The sequence below is a fragment of the Eptesicus fuscus genome, chromosome 25 (genome assembly GCF_027574615.1).
Source record: "Eptesicus fuscus isolate TK198812 chromosome 25, DD_ASM_mEF_20220401, whole genome shotgun sequence".
In the NCBI taxonomy this organism is placed as follows: Eukaryota; Metazoa; Chordata; class Mammalia; order Chiroptera; family Vespertilionidae; genus Eptesicus; species Eptesicus fuscus.
Genome location: NC_072497.1, coordinates 4,286,808 through 4,304,932, shown reverse-complemented (window position 1 = coordinate 4,304,932; position 18,125 = coordinate 4,286,808). Strand labels below are relative to the sequence as shown.

General features: G+C 60.0%; 1 protein-coding gene across 3 annotated transcripts in view; it reads left to right on the top strand.

The window, feature by feature from the left end:
- SEMA4B (semaphorin 4B) overlaps positions 1-18,125 on the top strand; it is a 48,369-nt gene that overhangs the window by 13,517 nt on the left and 16,727 nt on the right. The window contains exons 1-2 of one of the 3 annotated variants that reach the window (XM_054713267.1): positions 2,148-2,211; positions 2,730-2,937. In XM_054713267.1, coding sequence (XP_054569242.1) covers positions 2,823-2,937 — 115 coding nt within the window. In that variant the 5' untranslated portion in view covers positions 2,148-2,211; positions 2,730-2,822. Of the gene's footprint in view, positions 1-2,147; positions 2,212-2,401; positions 2,502-2,729; positions 2,938-18,125 lie in introns of those variants that run through there. The other 2 variants (XM_054713265.1, XM_054713266.1) reach the window with 2 other exon arrangements.

The following is an 18,125-nucleotide window of genomic DNA, read 5'->3' as shown; positions in this document are numbered from 1 at the left end:
GTGGACTCTTCAAGAAGGTGTGATCTTTGCCCGGCCGGCGTGGCTCAGTGGTTGAGTATCAACCTATGAACCAGGAGGTCACTGTTGGATTCCCAGGCAGGGCACATGCCTGGGTTGCGGGCTCCATCCTCAGTAGGGGCCGTGCAGGAGGCAGCCCGTCAATGATTCTCTCTCATCATTGATGTTTCTATCTCTCTCTCCCTCTTTATCAATAATAATAAAAAAAAATTTAAAAAAAAAACCACACAAACAGATGCCCTAGCATTAAAAAAAAGAAAGTGATCTTTGAGCAAAGACTTGGAGGAAGGGACCTAACCTGGTGGCTATTGGGAGAGAAGGCTGCAGGCAGAGAGTAGCCAGGGCAAAGGTCCTAGCGGAGAGCCTGGGAGTAGTGCCGGAGGGTTGGGCATCATTGGCTGCAGGTGCATGGATGGCACGGAGAGAGGTGGTGTCCAAGGCCTGGCCGGGCTAGAAGTGGGTGCTTGGTGCTGCCCACATCCCATGTGCAATTCTGTGTCCAATGCCGAGATCTCCTTATTTTTCTTATTCTTTTAAATATATATTTTTAATATTTTATTGATTTTTTTACAGAGAGGAAGAGAGAGGGATAGAGAGTCAGAAACATCGATGAGAGGGAAACATCGATCAGCTGCCTCCTGCACAGATGTGCCCGCAACCAAGGTACATGCCCTTGACCGGAATCGAACCCGGGACCCTTCAGTCCGAAGGCCGACGCTCTGTCCACTGAGCCAAACCGGTTTCGGCTTAAACATATTTTTATTGATTTCAGTGAGGAAGAGAGAGGGAGAGAGGGATCGAAGCATCCATGACGAGAGAGAATCATGGATCGGCTGCCTCCTGCAACGCCCCACACTGGGGATCGAGCCCGAAACCCAGTTCTGTGCCCTGACCGGAAATGGAACCGTGACCTCTTGGTTCATAGGTCGACGCTCAAACCACTGAGCCACGCCGGCCGGGCGAGACCCTTTCTTTTTTATTTTTGTGAGTGGCGTGTTTTTTTTTTTTCTTTTCTTTTTTGTTTTTTTTTCCTTGGGAGCCCCTGTCGCCTGGCCCTTGCCCATAGATGGGGGTCGGGATGGTGGAGATGCAGACATCATGGGACATGGGGAAGCGTGGCCGCCAGAGGGGACAGTGGGGGACCACGTGAGTGCTGCGCCCACCCTGACAAGCCACCCCGTGGCCCAGGATGCGGCAGGCCCTGGGGGTGGGGTGAGAGCCAAAGGTGTTGGCTCCGAGGAAGCTCGTGTTTTGGCCAGGGGTGAAGAGGAACTTTCCCAGGATGGCAGCTCATTCCTGGGGCGGCTGTGCCCACTGCCATGGAAATGACGAGCTGGGGTTTGGGAACTGCTTCCAAGTGGAACTACAGGAAGAATTACATCCGACTGTGGTCCTGGGCGCCCGTAGGAAAAGTTGAACCGTTTCCCAAACGTTACTTCTCCTTTTTTTTTCCTTTTTTTTTTTTTGTTGTTAATCCTCACCCGAGGATATATTCCCATTGATTTTTAGGGAGAGCGGATGAGAGAGGGAAAGACAGAGGAACATCCTTGTGAGAGAAACACATCGATTGGTATGTTCCCTTGCCTGGAATCGAACCGGGACCCTTTGGTCCGCAAGTCAATGCTCTATCCACTGAGCCAACCCGACCAGGGCATTCCTTTTCCTTTTTATGGTCTTTGCAGTTGGATGCGTTCTGTGGTGTCTGTTTCTTTTTTTTTAATGTTGAGAGGAAGCCACTCCATTGGTTTTGGGACTTACTTAGGGGTGCAGGTTGTTCCATCTTGGGGGATGTCAGGAACCAGGAATGGGGGTGGGGGTGGGAGTGGGGGGGCTGGACTGTGCCTCTTCTAAGTGGGGTGCCTCCCAGACCCCTCCTGCCTCAGGGAGTACTGTCTCCCGCCTGGCTACGTGCAGGTTTGTGGGAGAAGGTCGCACCTCCTTGGCTGTGTGTTAAATCCTATTATTCCACGTACGTTAATCTTGCACCGCTCCTCCCACCGGAGACCTGGCTGCGTGTGGACAGAATTCTAAGCGCGGGCGCCCCCGCAGGGCACCGGGCCGAGTGGGGGGCCTGCCGCGAGCGCAGCCGGGACCTAAGGTGGACCGACCCGAGCAGAAATTAGAAATTTATTTCAGAAGCAACCAGCCCCGGCGTCAGCACCAGCTCGGCCGCGTTTATTCGGTCACGGACCAGTGGGTGCCAGGAGCATTAGCGGGGGGAGGAGGACTAAAGGGGCGAGACCCAGGCCAGAGCCTCGCGGGGCGCACGGTGGAGAGACCCGCAGGTTTCCCCAACCCTCCCGCTCGCCGAGGGTCGCGGAGCAGCCGGAAGGGGCCGGGGCGGCGGTGGGAGGGTCTGGAGGTGGGGGGGCGGGGATCCGTGGCCCCGCTTCCCTCCGCGCCCCGCGCTCCCGCCGCCTCGGCGTCCGGGGATCCCCGGACTTGGCCTCTCCAGGGCGCGCACCCAGCTGGCGCCCCCCGAGGTCGGCCGCAGCGCCCAGGAAGGGGGAAGGGGGAAGGGGCGGGAGGGCGGGGAGAGGAGCTGGGAGAGGCAGGACGCCGTCCACTTCCTCCTCCGGCGCCGCCCTCCGCCCCGCGATCCCGGGAGAGCGTTCCTCGGAGCCAGGCCAGCGGGACCGCGCTGTGGGGGTCGGAGGGGCGCGCTCTCGGCGGCCACGTGACCCGTACCCCCCCCCCAACCCTCCCCCCAGATCCGGGGGCGGGGCTGCCGCCCGCGAGTCCAGTGGAACCACCTGAGCCGGAGCCGGGAGGACGCCGTTGCTGTCGGAGCCGCGCGCGCCGTGATGGCCCCGGGGACCCGGCCGCCGCCGCCGCCGCCGCTGCTGCTGCTCCTGCTGCTTCTGCTCCCGCCGCCGCCTGCGACCTGGGCGCTCGTCCCCCGGATCAGCCTGCCGCTGGGTGAGTGCGGGCGACCCTGCGGGGCGCGGGCCCGGGGAGGGGAGGGGAGGCGGCCCCGAGTGCCTCGTGCGGACGTTGCTGTGACAAAGGAGGCAGGGGGCCCGCTGGAGACGTGGGGTTCACCGGGACCCCTCCTCCTTGGAAAGCGCTGCGCGGGGGGAGGGAGGGAGAGGGGAGCTGTTGGGGCCGCGGGCTCCTTTCTCCCATTCTTTTAATGTGTGTGTGGGGGGGTCCTCGCCCCCTGCTGCCTCTTTAGGGTGCCCTTTCGGCGGTGACACCCCCCCCCCCCCCCCACCCCCGGCGCTGGCTACCCGCCGGTCCGCCTGCGCATCTGCTTGTCTTTGATGCTGACCAGAGCCAGCCGCGGTGCCGCCCCCGAGGGCAGCGCGGGGTGGAGGGAGGGGGGCTGTGCTTGCGGCCCGTAAACACTGGGGTTTGGTATTCCAGCAAGTCACCGAAGGAGGGGCCGGCGCCCCATCCTTCACCCTAATGGACACGGTGGGGTCCCCCAGGACCTGGGAGGGGCCGTACGAGGGAGGGGGGCAGCCTGGGTGCGTTGAGACTCCAGAGCCTGGAGCCAGGAGGGCCATCCTCCTGGACCAGGTCCCTCCCCTGGAGCTCACAGCTGCTTCTGTGGCCCCCTCCCTTTCCAGCCCTCTGCTCTCCCCTCTCCTTACCCCTCCTCCCCCCAACCTGGTTGCTTCTTTGATTTCTCTTTGAAATCAGAGGCACTTGGATTCCAAGCCCATTTCTACGACTAGGCAAGTCAGCCCCTCCTCCCTGAGCCCCCAGGTCGCTCGCCTGCAAAATACTCCCCGTCCCGGCTACCTTGCAAGCCCATCTCGGAGAGTTGGTGAAACCAGGTGTATTGCGTGGGCATAACGTCTATAGGTGTTGTTTCTCCAAGCCCTTTCACTCGCTGGTTGACACACTGTGTGAGTTAGAATAAAGGACCCGTACATTCCGGGTCCCAGACTTCCTTCTCGTATAGCATCCCCACCCCTAAGAGCATTGCGTTGGCAAAAGGAAAGAGGAGCAGAATCAGCACTCAGATCAGCACTCGTGGCCCCGGGTAACCCCAGCTAAAATGTGGCCCAGGAGTGCCGAGCAGGTGGCCTGGCTGCAGACCAGCCTCTGCCGCTCGGGAACCACGTGACCTCGAACAGGCCGCCTGACCTCCCTGGGCCTTGGTTTCCTCGTCTGTGAAATGGGGAGAACACCAGCACCTGCCGCAGGGCGGTGAGGAGTCCGTGCCGTTTATATCGGGAAAAGTCCTCAGGACGGGGGCTTGGCACCGGAAAGCGCTCAGGGCGCGCTCGCTGTCATTGCTGTTGTGTTAGGCACAGACTCCGGCCTGGCACGTCCTTGCAGATCTGGGGCGATCCTGCCTGGGGTGGGGCGGTGCTGGCCTGTGGTTTGACCGCAGCTCCTTGGGGGACTCCGGCCTGTTAAGTGAGGGTACACGTGTATCCGGGCCCGGGCCGGCTGCTGCCCGGCCGTTTCTCTGTTGTGGCCACAGCTCCCTTCTGCCCTCGGACCCTCTCCGCTTTGGGAGCAGGTGAGAGGCGGTGGGGACTGATGCTCAAGGGACTCCATGTGTGGATGGCCCAAGGGGCATGTCAGAGGTACCAGGTCTTGTGACCAGCTCTGGAACTCCATGGGGGACCACGCAGGGGGTCCCTAAGTTGGGGAGCCGTGAGGAGGAACCGAGAGCACCTGCTTTCTGAGAGCAGCTGGGATACTTTTGGGGGGATTCCCCCACACAGCTCCGAGACCTGGCCACTTCCTCAGACCCGTGACCACTGCCAGGCCGCTGTACGGCTGCCACACGCCACCTCCCCCTGCACAGGGCCCCTGCGTGTCTGTGTCGTTCTCAGATTCATGTCAGCTCTAGCTGCGTTAGCTCCTGGACAGAGCTTCGGCCGGAGGACTGCAGGGTCCCGAGTTCCATTCCAGTCGGAGGCATTCGGACTAAGGGCACGGGCCTCAGCTGCAGGCTCAGTCCCTGGCCCAGGACAGGGTGCTTATGGGAGGCAACCAGTTGATACGTGTCTTTCACATCAATGTTTCTCTCTCTCTCTCCCTTCCACTCTCTCTAAAAATCAGTGGGAAAATATCCTTGGGTGAGGATTAACCACACACATAGACACACACACATACACACACACACACACACACACACAAATCATGTTAAAATCCTAACCCTGGGAGGACTGAGACACTCGGGTTTCATCTGTGAGGACCCCCGAGATGACACATTAGGGGGGCACCGCTGAGCGGTCGAAATGCAGTCCATGCTCTGCCCTCTAAGCTGTGACTTCTGGAGGCTGGGTCAGCCCAGAGGGGACTTTCTGTTCTAGTCCCGCAAAGCCTGGCAGAGGTCAGCAGCTCCCTGGCACCTGACCTTGTGCGCTGAGCACATATCCACGCTTTACTGAGCCGCACCACGGCCCGGAGTGCCCGCCCCACCGGGCTTCCTCCTGGCCCCGGCTACCCCCCCCCTCCCGTGTCTGTGCGCAGCTAGTCCTGCAGGGCTGGGTGCCCCGGAGGGGAAATCTCCGGTGACTGCCCAGGCTCACCTTCCCACCGGGGCTGGAGGCGGCTTCCTGCCTCGTCCCTGGGGTCTCGTTAGATGTTCCTGGCAGCCTGCCCATCCTGGGCAGGACCGTGGTGACCATGGGACACTGGGCAGCAGGCCCCTGGGCACCTGCCTCTCAGAACAGGGAGAAAGGCATGGAGCTGGAGCCCACACCCCCTTCCCTGCCATCCGCCCTCCCCTCCTGAAACACGCCCCCTGCAATCCCCCCTCCTCCAGGGCCTGGATGCCTGGAGACCCTAGGCTGTGTCTGTGGTTTGACATAAACCCCTGAAAGTGGAGCCTCCTTCCTATGGGACCCTCATTACTGTCCGTCAGATTCCTGGGGCCGCCAGGAGGGGTGCTGCACTCATGGCCAGGACGGGGAGGGGGCCTGGGGGACTCCAGGCTCAGCCGCGCAGGCCGGGGCCCTCAGAAGGAAGTGGCTTGTCTCCGGGAGAGGCCCTTCAGAGACGCGTGTGGGATTTGGGTTCTGCTGCGTTGGAACTGGGTGGCGTGGAGTGGCAGGACCCAGGGGGCCGCTGTGTCGGGAGCAGGAGAGACGCTGAGTGGAATTGGTGGCCGGGCTGTGTGAGCCGCGAGGGGAGAAACGAAACCCGGCTCCCGTGGCTCGTGGAAGTCTTCATGGGTCCCCTTATTTGGGCAACTAAAAGGAGTTGTTCATTCTCACCCTGCCCTGAAGTGCCCGCCTGGGAAGCTCTGGACACCGTGTTTCCAGACCAGATTGGAACTGAATCGGCAGGCCTGCGCCCTGCAGTCAACAAAACCCCATTGAGCCCAGAGAATGGGGCACCAATCAGCTACTTGACCTCTGACCCCCGGAGTGGGCACCCAGGGTCAGTCTGCTCTGAGAAGCTCGCAGTAGTACAGGCTGTTTTTGTTTTGTTTTTTTTTTTAATTTTAGAAAGAAAGGAAGAGAGAGAGAGGAACATCAATGTTGAGAGAGAGTCATTGATTGGCTGCCTCCTCCATGCCCCCCCCTCCCCCCCCCACTGGGGATCGAGCCTGCAACCTGGGCATGTGCGCTGACTGGGAATCAAATCAGGACCTCCTGGTTCATAGGTCGATGCTCAACCACTGAGCCACACCGGCCAGGCCAGGCCGCTTTTGAAGTCTTTTTCTGGGTGGTGACTTGTTTCCCTCCAGGGGAGCCGCATGGACGGAGCCACAAGTGTGGGTGCTGCTGGCCTGGCGTGGAAGACTAGCTAGCCCTTCTTTTATTTATTTATTTTTTTAAAATTTATTTTTATTGATTTTAAGAGGAAGAGAGAGGGAGAGAGCAAGAGGGAGAATCATTGATGGGCTGCCTCCTGCACGATCGGAAATTGAGCCCACAACCCAGGCACGTGCCCCTGACTGGGAATCGAACCGTGGCCTGCTGGTTCCCAGGTCAATGCTCAACCCCGGAGCCGCCACAGCCGGGTGAGCTCCCGCCTCCTCCAGGCCCCTTTTCACATTGGCAAGATGGGAATAGTAACAGGAACCTTCACGGGGTTTATGGATGTGAAGTCTGGCGCGCTGCCTGGCACGTGCGGCATCCCCAGTAGAAGCCCTGGCTGGTTTGGCTCAGTGGATAGAGCGTGGGCCTGCGGACTGAAGGGTCCCTGGTTTGATGCCATCAAGGGCGCATGCCCAGGTTGTGTGGGCTCGATCCCCAGTGGGGGGCATGCAGGAGGCAGCCGATCAGTGATTCTCTCTCATCATCGATGTTTCTCTCTCTCTCTCTCCCTCTTCCTTCCTCTCTGAAATCAATAAAATATATATATACTAGAAGCCCAGTGCACGCATTCATGCACCAATGGGGTCCCTCGACCTGTGGGATCGGGCTGAAACCGGCTCTCTGACTTCCCCCAAGGGGTCCCAGATTGTGAGAGGGCGCAGGCCAGGCCGAGGGATCCCACTGGTGCACGATCGGGGCCAGGGAGGGACACAGGAGATTGGCCAGCTGGGGAGGGACTGCGGGAGGGCTCCAGGGCGTGTCAGGCCCATCTCGCTCAGTCCCGATCAGCCGGACCCCAGCAGCAAGTTCACCTACCAGTTGGAGCATCTGCCCCCTGGTGGTCAGTGCATGTCATAGCGAGCGGTTGAGCAGCCTTAGCATATAATTAGCATATTATGCTTTGATTGGTTGAATGGACAACCGGACACTTAGCATATTAGGCTTTTATTATATAGGACACACACACACACACACAGGCAGCGGCTCCTGCTCCCGTGGTGGGAATTTCCTGCCTGCCTAGCCTGGGGAGGTTGTTGCATTCACTGGGCAGACACTGTCTGAGCCCGGCTGGATGCAGGCCCTCTGCGAGGTGTTAAGGCCGCCAGCCGGGCAGGAAGTGGTGCAGACTTCCTCACCATGGCCCTGGGGGAGAAGCAGAGGTGATGATGCTTCATTTAGTCCCCTTTCCAGGTGCTCCTGGTTCCGCTCTTCCTCCTGCCTCCTCTGCCGGGGCTTGGGCTGCGCCGCCCTCCTCCCTGCCCCTTGCCGGCCGGCTCCACTCTGCCCTCTGCATGACCCACGCTCCGCTGGGTGTCGAAATGCCTGTGAGCGCTGAGCTTGCACAACTTTGGGGGCACATCTGGATACACCTGCTCGCTCCTCCTCCAGACTAGAGAGGCGGGGTGGCACGGGGCCTGGAGGCAAGGTGGGGCTGGGGTCGTGTTGTCAATCACTCCTTCCTGTGTCCCCTTCTTAGGGCCTGTACCCTCCCCTCCCTGTTCCCCCGCCCCCCCCCCCCCCGCCATCGCCATGGATATTCAGGATGGGTGGACAGGGCTCTGATATGACCCTTCCCAGGGGGATGAGGAGGAAGAGGAGCAAACAGAACATGAGACTCCTGAGGTGCAGGTGGTCCAGGCAGGCCTGCTGCTCCCCCAGCAACTCCTGCTGCGCCCCCCCAGCTGGCCCCTGCCCCCACCTCCTCGCGTTCTGACCTCCCCGTCCTGGCCCGCTACCCTGCGCACAGGGTGGAGAGCGGCTTACACAGAGGCGGCTGTCTTGGGACATGTACCTGAGGTCCCGTCATGCCATCTCCTGCCTTTCCCAAGGCAACACGCCTTTTCTCTGCTCCTCGCCCTGTAACGTCGGCTTGCTCCACTGGGTAACTCTTTTTGTTACGCCCTGGTCACTCTTTTTCTACTTTTTGAAAACGTAATTGTATTGATTTCAGAGAGGAAGGGAGAGGGGGGAGAGAGAGAGAGAGAAACATCAATGATGAGAGCGAATCACTGATCCGTTGGCTGCCTCCTGCACACCCCCGACTGGGGATGGAGCCCACATCCGGGCAGGACCGGGAATCGAACCGCGACCTCTTGGTGGATAGGGCGACAACTCAATCACTGAGCCACATCGGCCGGGCTCCCTAGTCCCTCCTGAGCCACCGCTTTTGGGTGACCATCCCCACTACAAGTCAGGAGCCAGTCCTCCGGCCCCTAGGTGGCACAGACAGTGTTCTCATACTTTGTGCCCGGCGTTCAGTGCTCGGGAGGAGGGAGAAGGCGGGTAACAGGTGTAGAGCTTCGGGGGGCCCCAGGCTTCAGTTGTCTTGTATCCACCTGCCTGGGAGGTGCAATTATCCCCATTTTACAGATCAGATAGCTGAGGTTCAGAGAGCGGAAGTATTTTTGTCAAAGACATCTTGCTCGACCCAGTCTCCCTGGGACCTCTCTGGTCTGCACTTGTGGGTCCTCTGAGAAGCCCATCTTGATAGCATAGTGGGGTTTGGAGAGGTGGGGTCCTGTGGCGAGGGGGTCTTGGGCGGGGGGACAGTAGACAGAAACCTAATTTTATCAGAATTCCTAAAGAGGGGGGCCAAGTGGCTCTCGCCGGTGTGGCTCAGTGGATAGAGCATCAGCCTGCGGACCGAAGTGTCCCGAGTTCGATTCCGGTCAAGGGCACGGACCTCGGTTGCAGGCTCCCTGCCCGGTCCGGGCCCCGGTCAGAGCGCGTGCAGGAGGCAACCCATCGATGTGTTTCTCTCACGTCGATGTTTCTCTCTGTCTTTCCCTCTCTCTTCCACGCTCTCTAAAAAACCAACGGAAAACTATCCTTAGGTGAGGATTAAAAAAAAAAAAAGAAGGAGCGAGAGGGGCCGAATGAACCAACTCGCCGCCTCTTTTTTGCCCCCCGTCTTACCGCTTGCCCATCCTCTGAGACAGACGCTACCCGCCAAGGGAGAGGAGACCTCCCAGGATGGCCCACGGTGTGCCAGGCGCTGCCCGTGGGGGTGGCGGGGGGGCGGCGTGGTTCCATCTTGCACAGGGGAGGGAACCGAGGCTCAGAGAAGTCGATTCACATTGCCATGGTCACACAGCCAGAAAGGTTGGGGGCCCACGCCGTGAGCCACAGCTGGCTGCCACGAGAGCCACATCCCTTCCATCAGCGCGGGTGCCTCCTGCGTCTCCTGTGAAATGTGCCAAAAACCTAGCCCCAGCCTTGAATAACGGACAGGCTAGGTACTTCCCTCTGGGAAAGAGCCCTGTCGAGGTCACACCCTGGATGGGACTCGGATCCAGCTGAGGCCCCTGATGCTGTTGCCCGGTCGGAAACAGGGCCAACCCAGCAGCCTTGGCCAGGGACACGGGGTGCGTGGCGGACGGATGCAAAACTCTCCAGCAGGCGTGGCACCCCGGGGGCAGCGGGCCAGGGCCCCAGCTGCAGATGTGTTTTGTTTGGCCTCCAAGTGTTTTCGAAAAACTTGCAGCGGTCACCGATATTGAACACTCGGGAAGTTTTCTGTACAAATGCAGGTTTTCAGCCCTTCCGAAGACCTGGCAAGGCCGTGCCCCCCTCCCATTAGCAGGTGCCGGCTGTTTCCTCGGAGCAGAGGTGGGGAGGAAGGAAGGCAGTCGAGGTGTGGGGGGGCATGGCTAGGGCATGGCTGTTGGTGACTCTGTAGCCTTGGGAGCAGGGCTGCATGTATTGGGTCTTCCTAGCACAGAGAGGGCAGGTGCCTGTCCAGGGTTGCACAGCTGGTTTTGGGGACTCAAGTCAGGACTCGGGCATGGGCCTCCCGGTCCCTGTGGCCTCTCCTGCCTCCCCGCAGTGCCTTTAGCTGTCACACTTCCGTCTGCACCCTGGGACTCCAGCCAGGACAGCGTGTTCGGTGCTTTGGGGAGGGGGCAGAGTAGGGACAGTGCGAGCGTGAGGCTTCAGGGCCTCCAGACTGCCCCCCCCTTTTTAAAAAGAGATATTTTTATTGATTTCTGAAAGGAAGGGAGAAGAAGCGAGAGATAGAAACATCAGTGATGAGAGAGAATCATTGATCGTCTGCCTCCTGCACGCCCCCCCTACTGGGAATCGAGCTCACAACCCAGGCATGTGTCCTTGACCGGAATCAAACCCGGGACCCTTCAGTTCATAGGCCAATGCTCTATCCATTGAGCCATACTGCTAGGGCCAGACTGCCCCCCCTTTGAATCTGGTGCCCCTTCCCTGGACCGGAGCATCCGAATTGGGACTTAGGACTCTTGTCAGTCATTCATTCAATCAACAGATGTTTATCAAATCGAACAACTCCTTGGAACTCACCTGGCCAGGTGATACAAATATCTATATTAAAAAGCCTAAATGACTATTACAACAGAACGACCGGTCGCTATGACACGCACTGACCACCAGGGGGCAGATGCTCAACGCAGGAGCTGCCCCCCAGCCCACAGGCCCCGATCGCTGATGGACAACCTCCCAGTCCCTCCCCGCAGTCGGCAGGTCCCAATTGCCCGATTAGAGCTGGGCCCCCGGCTGGGACGGGGAACCGGGGGTGGGTGGCGGTGGACGGAGGGCAGGAGGAGGTGGGGAGGTGGGGGAGCTGTGCAGTGGTGGTGCGCAGGTGGTGAGGGAAGGAGGAGGTGGGGAGACTGGGAACCTGATTGGCCCTGATCGCCAGCCAGGCCTAGCGACCCCACCCGTGCACACATTTCGCACACCACGGCTCTAGTGGGCTATAAATAGGAATAAGATATGCCGAAACCGGTTTGGCTCAGTGGATAGAGTGTCGGCCTGCGGACTCAAGGGTCCCGGGTTCGATTCCGGTCAAGGCATGTACCTTGGTTGCGGGCACATCCCCAGTAGGGGGTGTGCAAGAGGCAACTGATCGATGTTTCTCTCTCATCGATGTTTCTGGCTCTCTATCCCTCTCTCTTCCTCTCTGTAAAAAAATCAATAAAATATATTTTAAAAAAAATAGGAATAAGATAGTGGGTCTTCAAGGCTCAGTCAGCTTCATGGAATCGCTGGAAAGCCCATCATCATGACACTGTGGCCAGTGCATCGGGGAGGTGTGCAGGGGAAATGTGGGCGCAGATGCCACTGTACTTCCTCCCTCCCTCCCTGTCACCCAAGGACGTCCAACCCACAATCAAATCCTGCCCGTGTTCCCTGCTCAGCGCTTTCCAAACGTATTCCCATCACTGCACCCCAAATCATCCGCGTACAGAACCCGGCCAGCACCCCCCACCCAGCTGGGGATTCAGGAGTAGAAGAAACTGAGTCTTGACGGATGAGTAGGAGTAGGTCTTTCATGCCTGGCTGGTGTGGCTCAGTGGTTGAGCATCGACCTATGAACCAGGAGGTCACGGTTCGATTCCCATGCAGGGCACATGCCCGGGTTGTGGGCTCCATCCCCAGTGTGGGGCGTGCAGGAGGCAGCCGATCCATGATTCTCTCTCATCACTGATGTTTTCTCTCTCTCTCTCCCTCTCCCTTCCTCTCTGCAAACAATAAAAATATTTTTAAAAAGAAGAAAAGAAAAAAAAAAAGGAGGGCCTTCCAGGTGGGGGCGCTGCCTGAGCAAAGACCGAGAGGGGAAATGGGACCTTGGTGTCACTGAGTTGAAACTCGAGGGGGACGTGCAAGGGCTGGTGAGTCGGGGGCTTGGACAGTGGGGCACGGTTGAGGGTTTACCCAGGACAGGGACAGGTCCCCTGGAGCCTTCTCGCCTCGGTGGAGCCGGAGCCGCGGGGCTGAGGGCGGAGCCCGCTGGGCGAGGCTGCTGCAGGGGCCGGGGTGGGGGGTGCTGGCCGGGTTCTGTACGACGATGATTTGGGGCGCAGTGATGGGAATACGTTTGGAAAGCACTGCTCAGGGAACACGGGCAGGATTTGATTGTGGGTTGGATGTCCTTGGGTGACAGGGAGGGAGGGAGGGAGGAAGTACAGTGGCATTGGCCTATGAACAAGGTTGGCAGCTGGGAGTGTGGTGCCCAGAGACCCCAGGCTGAAGCGGGGGGGTGGGGGGGGGCAGGAGGGAGGGGCCCCGCAGTGGCATGTCGGAGGAAGGTCTTGACGGGATGAAGAGCTTTGGGAGTTACCAGCGTCCGGGTCAGTGAAGCACTGGGCGTGGGTGTGGGGACCCCGGGGGGCCAAGGGCAGGAGCCAGGGAACAAGGGCATTCAAGAGCGAACCCTGGAGCTCAGCCAGGGTGGCTCAGTGGTTGGGTGTCGACCCAGGAACCAGGAGGCCACAGTTGGATTCCCAGTCAAGGGCACAGGCCCAGGTTGTGGGCTCCATCCCCAGGGTGGGGCGTGCAGGAGGCAGCCCGATCCATGATTCTCTCTCCTCATTGATGTTTCTCTCTCTCTCTTTTCCCTCTCCCTTCCTCTCTGGAATCAATAAAAAAAATACTTTTTAAAAAGGCAAACCCTGGAGAAGGCTGCAGGCTGGTTAGAACACAGCCCTGGAGCCCGCAGCCCAGGTTCAAAGCCCGGCTCCCCCACTCTTGCAGCCGGGCCCCCGCGCAGGTGACCTGCCTCGAGCCTGGGCCCTCTCCTCTGAAAAATGCAGGTGGTGACGTCTGTTGTCACGGCGACCTTGCCAGGACCTTGCCAGGTGCTGGTCATTCTACGTGCTTAGGAAGTGCTACCGCAGGGAGGGAGGGAGGCCCAGGAGTGTGTGTGTGGGGGGGAGGGGGGGACAGGAAGTGACCTTGAGGCTGGGGTGGCAGACACCCAAAGACGGGACCTCCACGGGGCCACGGCCACGTGCCACGGAGGCCGTGCCCCCGGGTACCTGGGCTCTGGCAGTGGGTCCTGGCGTGCGCGGGGCTGGCGGCGGCCTGGCTGCAGTGAGTGGGAGGTGGGAGATGGAGATGGCGCCGCCGGCTCTTGGAAGGGTTTTGGCTGAGAAAGGGGAGGAGGGAGGGAGGCACGCATATTTCTGGGGTAAATATTGAAGGAAGAACCCGCTTTCTGTGAGGCAGAGGTTAATGGCACAGAGCTCAGGCTCTGAGGAGTCGGGGAGCAGCGGGAAGTTGAGAGTATATGCCTGGGGAGCCCCAATTTCCTTAAGGGAAAGAGGAGACGTCAGGAGAGAGGGGTCCTGAAGCCGTCAGCCCCCAGGGGAGGGTCCTGGGCGGGGAGGTGGGAGAGCAGGCTCCCAGGTGATGGGGCTCATGACTGGTCCTGGGTGAGGGCTCCCTGGCCAGATGGGCACAGGGAGGTCTGGGAGGGGCTGGGCCACCTGGGGGTGCTGGCAGGGCCTGCTTGGTGGGGGCGATAGCAGGGACCTTCGTGTACCTGTCCCGGAACGCCGGATGCCACGCGCTGGGCTCCTTGCCTTCCTGCCTCTTTCTCGGTGACCTCAGCCCACGGGGAGGACTTTTAGCACAGCCACCTCCCCCCCCACTTCCCTGTTGGGGACTCTGCCTGGCTCTGGTTTGGTGAGGGCAGAGTGTGCCCACTGCCTGCGGCCCAGCAGGCGGCCCTGCCCAGCGCTGGGCGGTGCAGCGGGAGGACGTGTGTCCAGGTCGCTGGCCGCCCTCGTGCCTGAGTCAGCACCCCCGCCCAGAGGCGCTGCTGCCGCTGCTGGCACAGCGGGTCCAAGGGTCCAGAGTGAGTCCTGGGGAGCGGGTGCGCCTGCTGAGCATCTGGGAGGCTCCCCCGGACGGTGGTGGGGCCCAGACCCTCCGGGACTTGGCGATTCCAGCTGAGGGAGAAGGGACTGCCTCCCCCGCCGGGGACCCTTCCCGGCTCTGACTCCCCTGGAAGCCGGCACCTGCCGCCGGCCTCCTCCTGCCGGGGCCTGTGGAGGGCGGGATGTGAGGGCCAGGTCAGCCGTGTGTGGTGCCAGGAGCCACCGAGAGGAGAAAGGTGGGGCGTGGCTCTGAGTCACGGCCCTGCTGGCCTGGGTGGGGACCTCCTGGGGTGCGGGCAGTGCTGATCCTATTCCCGGCTCACTCCAGAGACTCCCCCACTTCCGGCTGAGTCACAGGGAAGGTGAGCCTCTGGAGGAGGCCGGGGACTGAGCTGTCTCCTCATCACTTCCTGCTGATGATACCCGGCCCGGAGTCGGGGAGGGGGCCCCGCAGGTGTCTCTGACATGCCCAGCTTCACGTCTCCCCCATCCGGCCTCCAGGGAGCCCTGGACAGCGCCCAGGCCCCCCGTCCCTGTCACCTCTGCACGAACAGCACCCCGGAGCGAACACACAAGCACGGACAAGTCCTGCGGTGGGGCGCAGACATACACACACACACACACACACACACACACACACACACACACACGGGCAAGCTCAGGCAGGGCCCGCACAGACGTCTGTGCTGTGACTCTGGAGGGGACCCCCCCCCCCCGGGCACTGGCCACTCGGGGGAGACCGTCACTCGGAGCACCACGGAGCCGGGACCAGCTCACACGCACACACACGCGTGTGGCTGGCACCTCCCCGCCTCGGAGCTGATGCCCTGAGCCCGGCCGGGGCTCCGTGTGTGACCAGGTGCAGGCCAGGGTTGGCATCCCTGGGCGCCAGTGTTTTAATTACGCAGGAGGACGAGGGAGGCGCTGCTACCCCGCACCCCACTCCCCCCACCTCCACCCCCACCCCGCTCCCGGGCTGCACTCACCGGGCTGGATTTTCCTGCAGGGCTCTGGGCTTTTGTTTTTGATCCACTCGGGCGCTGGTCGTGTGCCAGACGCCGCGCCAGCGCTGGGTGGGTAGCGTGCACGCGGTCGTTTGGAGTCAGCCGTCAGCAAACGCGGCTCATTAGGTCTGTTGTTATTTACACGCGTAATCTCATCCCTTCTCAAAACAACCCCGTGAGGCGAGGTGCTATTATCCCCACTTGGCAGATAAGGAAAGTGAGGCTGCAAGACGTTGTTAAGTGGCTTGTCCTGGTGGCCAAGGGCGCGTGCGTGCCAGGGGCAGGATTCGAACCCAGGCCTCTGCTTCCAGAGTCTGAACTCCTGATTTGTTTTTTTGGGTTTTTTTTTTTTTTTTTGTATGTTGTCTTTTTCGTTTGTTTGTTTTGGTAATCCTCACCCGAGGATGTTTTTCCATTGATTTTTTTAGGGAGAGTGGAAGAGAGAGGGAGAGACAGAGAGAAACATCGATGTGAGAGAAACATACCGATTGGTTGCCTCCTGCACGAGCCCCGAGCAGGGAGGAGCCTGCAACCGAGGTACGTGCCCTTGACCGGAATCGAACCCGGGGCCCTTTGGTCCGCAGGCCGACGCTCTATCCACTGAGCCACACTGGCTAGGGCTCTTGATTTGTCCCATTGGGACTCCAGTTAGGAAACCAGCCCAGGGCAGGGCGACCATGGGGGGTAAGACCTTGAGGACTTTGAGTCTGAGAGGCCCAGGGCAGGGGGCGCAGGAGGAGTGCCCCCTCCCCGCCCGAGTGGGAAGCTGTGGTGTGAGGGGCCCTTCACTCAGCTCCCCGAGGCATTGGTGTCCCTGCGCCACGTCCCTGTGCTCCAGTGCACCTGGAGGAGGGGCGGGGCCTGGGGGCAGCTGGCTGTGTGGAGGGCTGGGCTGGACCCGGATGAGCAGCTGGCTCCCCGGCTGCCCCTCCAGCCGGCTGCGCTCTGTCTGCGTGACCCTTGACAGCTTTCCCCTCCCTTCCAGGCCTGCGTGAGGCCCAGCTGCCACCTGGACTTGAGCTTTTATCTCTGATGGCCTTTGACATCTCTGTATTATCTGGGCGGATGCCAGGAGCAGCCTCCTGCCCAGACCTTTTTTATTTTTTTTTAATATATATGTTTTTGATTTTTTACAGAGAGGAAGGGAGAGAGAGATAGAAAGTTAGAAACATCGATGAGAGAGAAACATCGATCAGCTGCCTCCTGCACGCCCCCTACTGGGGATGTGCCCGCAACCAAGGCACATGCCCTGGACCGGAATCGAACCTGGGACCTTTCAGTCTGCAGGCCGACGCTCCATCCACTGAGCCAAACCGGTTTCGGCTCCTGCCCAGACTTAAGTTACCTTCTGCAGGCAGGCGGGCATGCGCACATTAGGGCCAGCCCTTGCTCCCAGGACACGGGAGGGATGCCAGCCCCTTGCCCTGGTCTCACGGATTCCGCATGCGGCTGCTGTGAGTTTTACGTTTTCTGCGTTATCCCCGTGATACATACGAGAAATCCCAGGCTGAGGGAGGTGACCTGTAGACTGACTGCCCTACGGAGGACCTTATGTGCTTCTCAATCTGTGGTCCTTGGGCCTTCTCCTCCACAATCACCAAGGAGCTTGTAAAACTGCACATTTTTAGGCCCCGTCCCAGGTCCACGGCATTGGAGCTGGAGTGCCCGGCGTGGCTCAGTGGCAGATCGCCGACCCATGAACCAGGAGGTCACGGTTCGGTTCCCGGTCGGGGCACATGCCCGAGTTGGGGGCTCGATCCCCAGTGTGGGGCGTGGTGGGGCGTGATTCTCTCTCATCATTGATGTTTCTCTCTCTCTCTCTCTCTCTCTCCCTCTCCCTTCCTCTATGAAGTCAATGAAAATCCTATATAATAAAGAGCTAATACGAAAGTGGTTGTCATGCCCTCATGCTGGGGCCGGGGGGACCTGAGGCCACGCCCTCCACGCTGGGGCCTGGGGACTTGAGGCTGCGCGCCCCCCCCCCCCCACCCAACAGGGCTTGATGAGGGACCTGAGGCTGCGCCCCCCAACCCTGTGGGGCTTGATGGGGGTGGGGCCGGCCAGGTCTGGGTTTTGTGGAATTTCAAGGCGCACGCGGGTGGGCGGGGACTTGACTCTGGGTCCCGCCGCGCGCCCCAGACTCTGACAGGAGGGAGGTTTTCATATACATTTTACTCATTTTCTTTCATCACTGACACTTCTATTATAGAGAAAGGGCAAATAGCAATATTAAAATATTTCCTCTAATTAATCCCCTTTTAATGTGCATGAATTTCGTGCACCGGGCCACTCGCATACTTAATAAATACATAAATCTCCCGGGCGATGTGGCCACCACACCCTGCAGCTTGCAGACTGTGGAAGGGTTCAGGAAGGAGACCTCCTGCGCCTGCCTCCCCCTGCAGACTCATTTTTTTTTTTTTTTTCCGGCGTGGCTTTGTGTGTGTTGCTTCATCTCTCTGAGCTTTCATCTCTCTTCGTTTGCAAAGTGGGGAGAATAGCAGTCCCTACCTCCTGGGGTATGTTGCGCGCATGCAAAGAGTCAATATCTACGACACATTTAGCATGGCACCTTCCCGAGTGGACCTCTGGTGGCCAACGGGAGGGCACTCTTGGGGGGTGGGCGGTTCTTTGAAGGCACGGAGCACAGAAAGGTCAGCTCCTCGGCTCGTTGGCCTGAAGCACGAGCAACATCATTGGGACCCAGAGTGTTGGGAGGTTTCGGTTGCGAGAGGCGG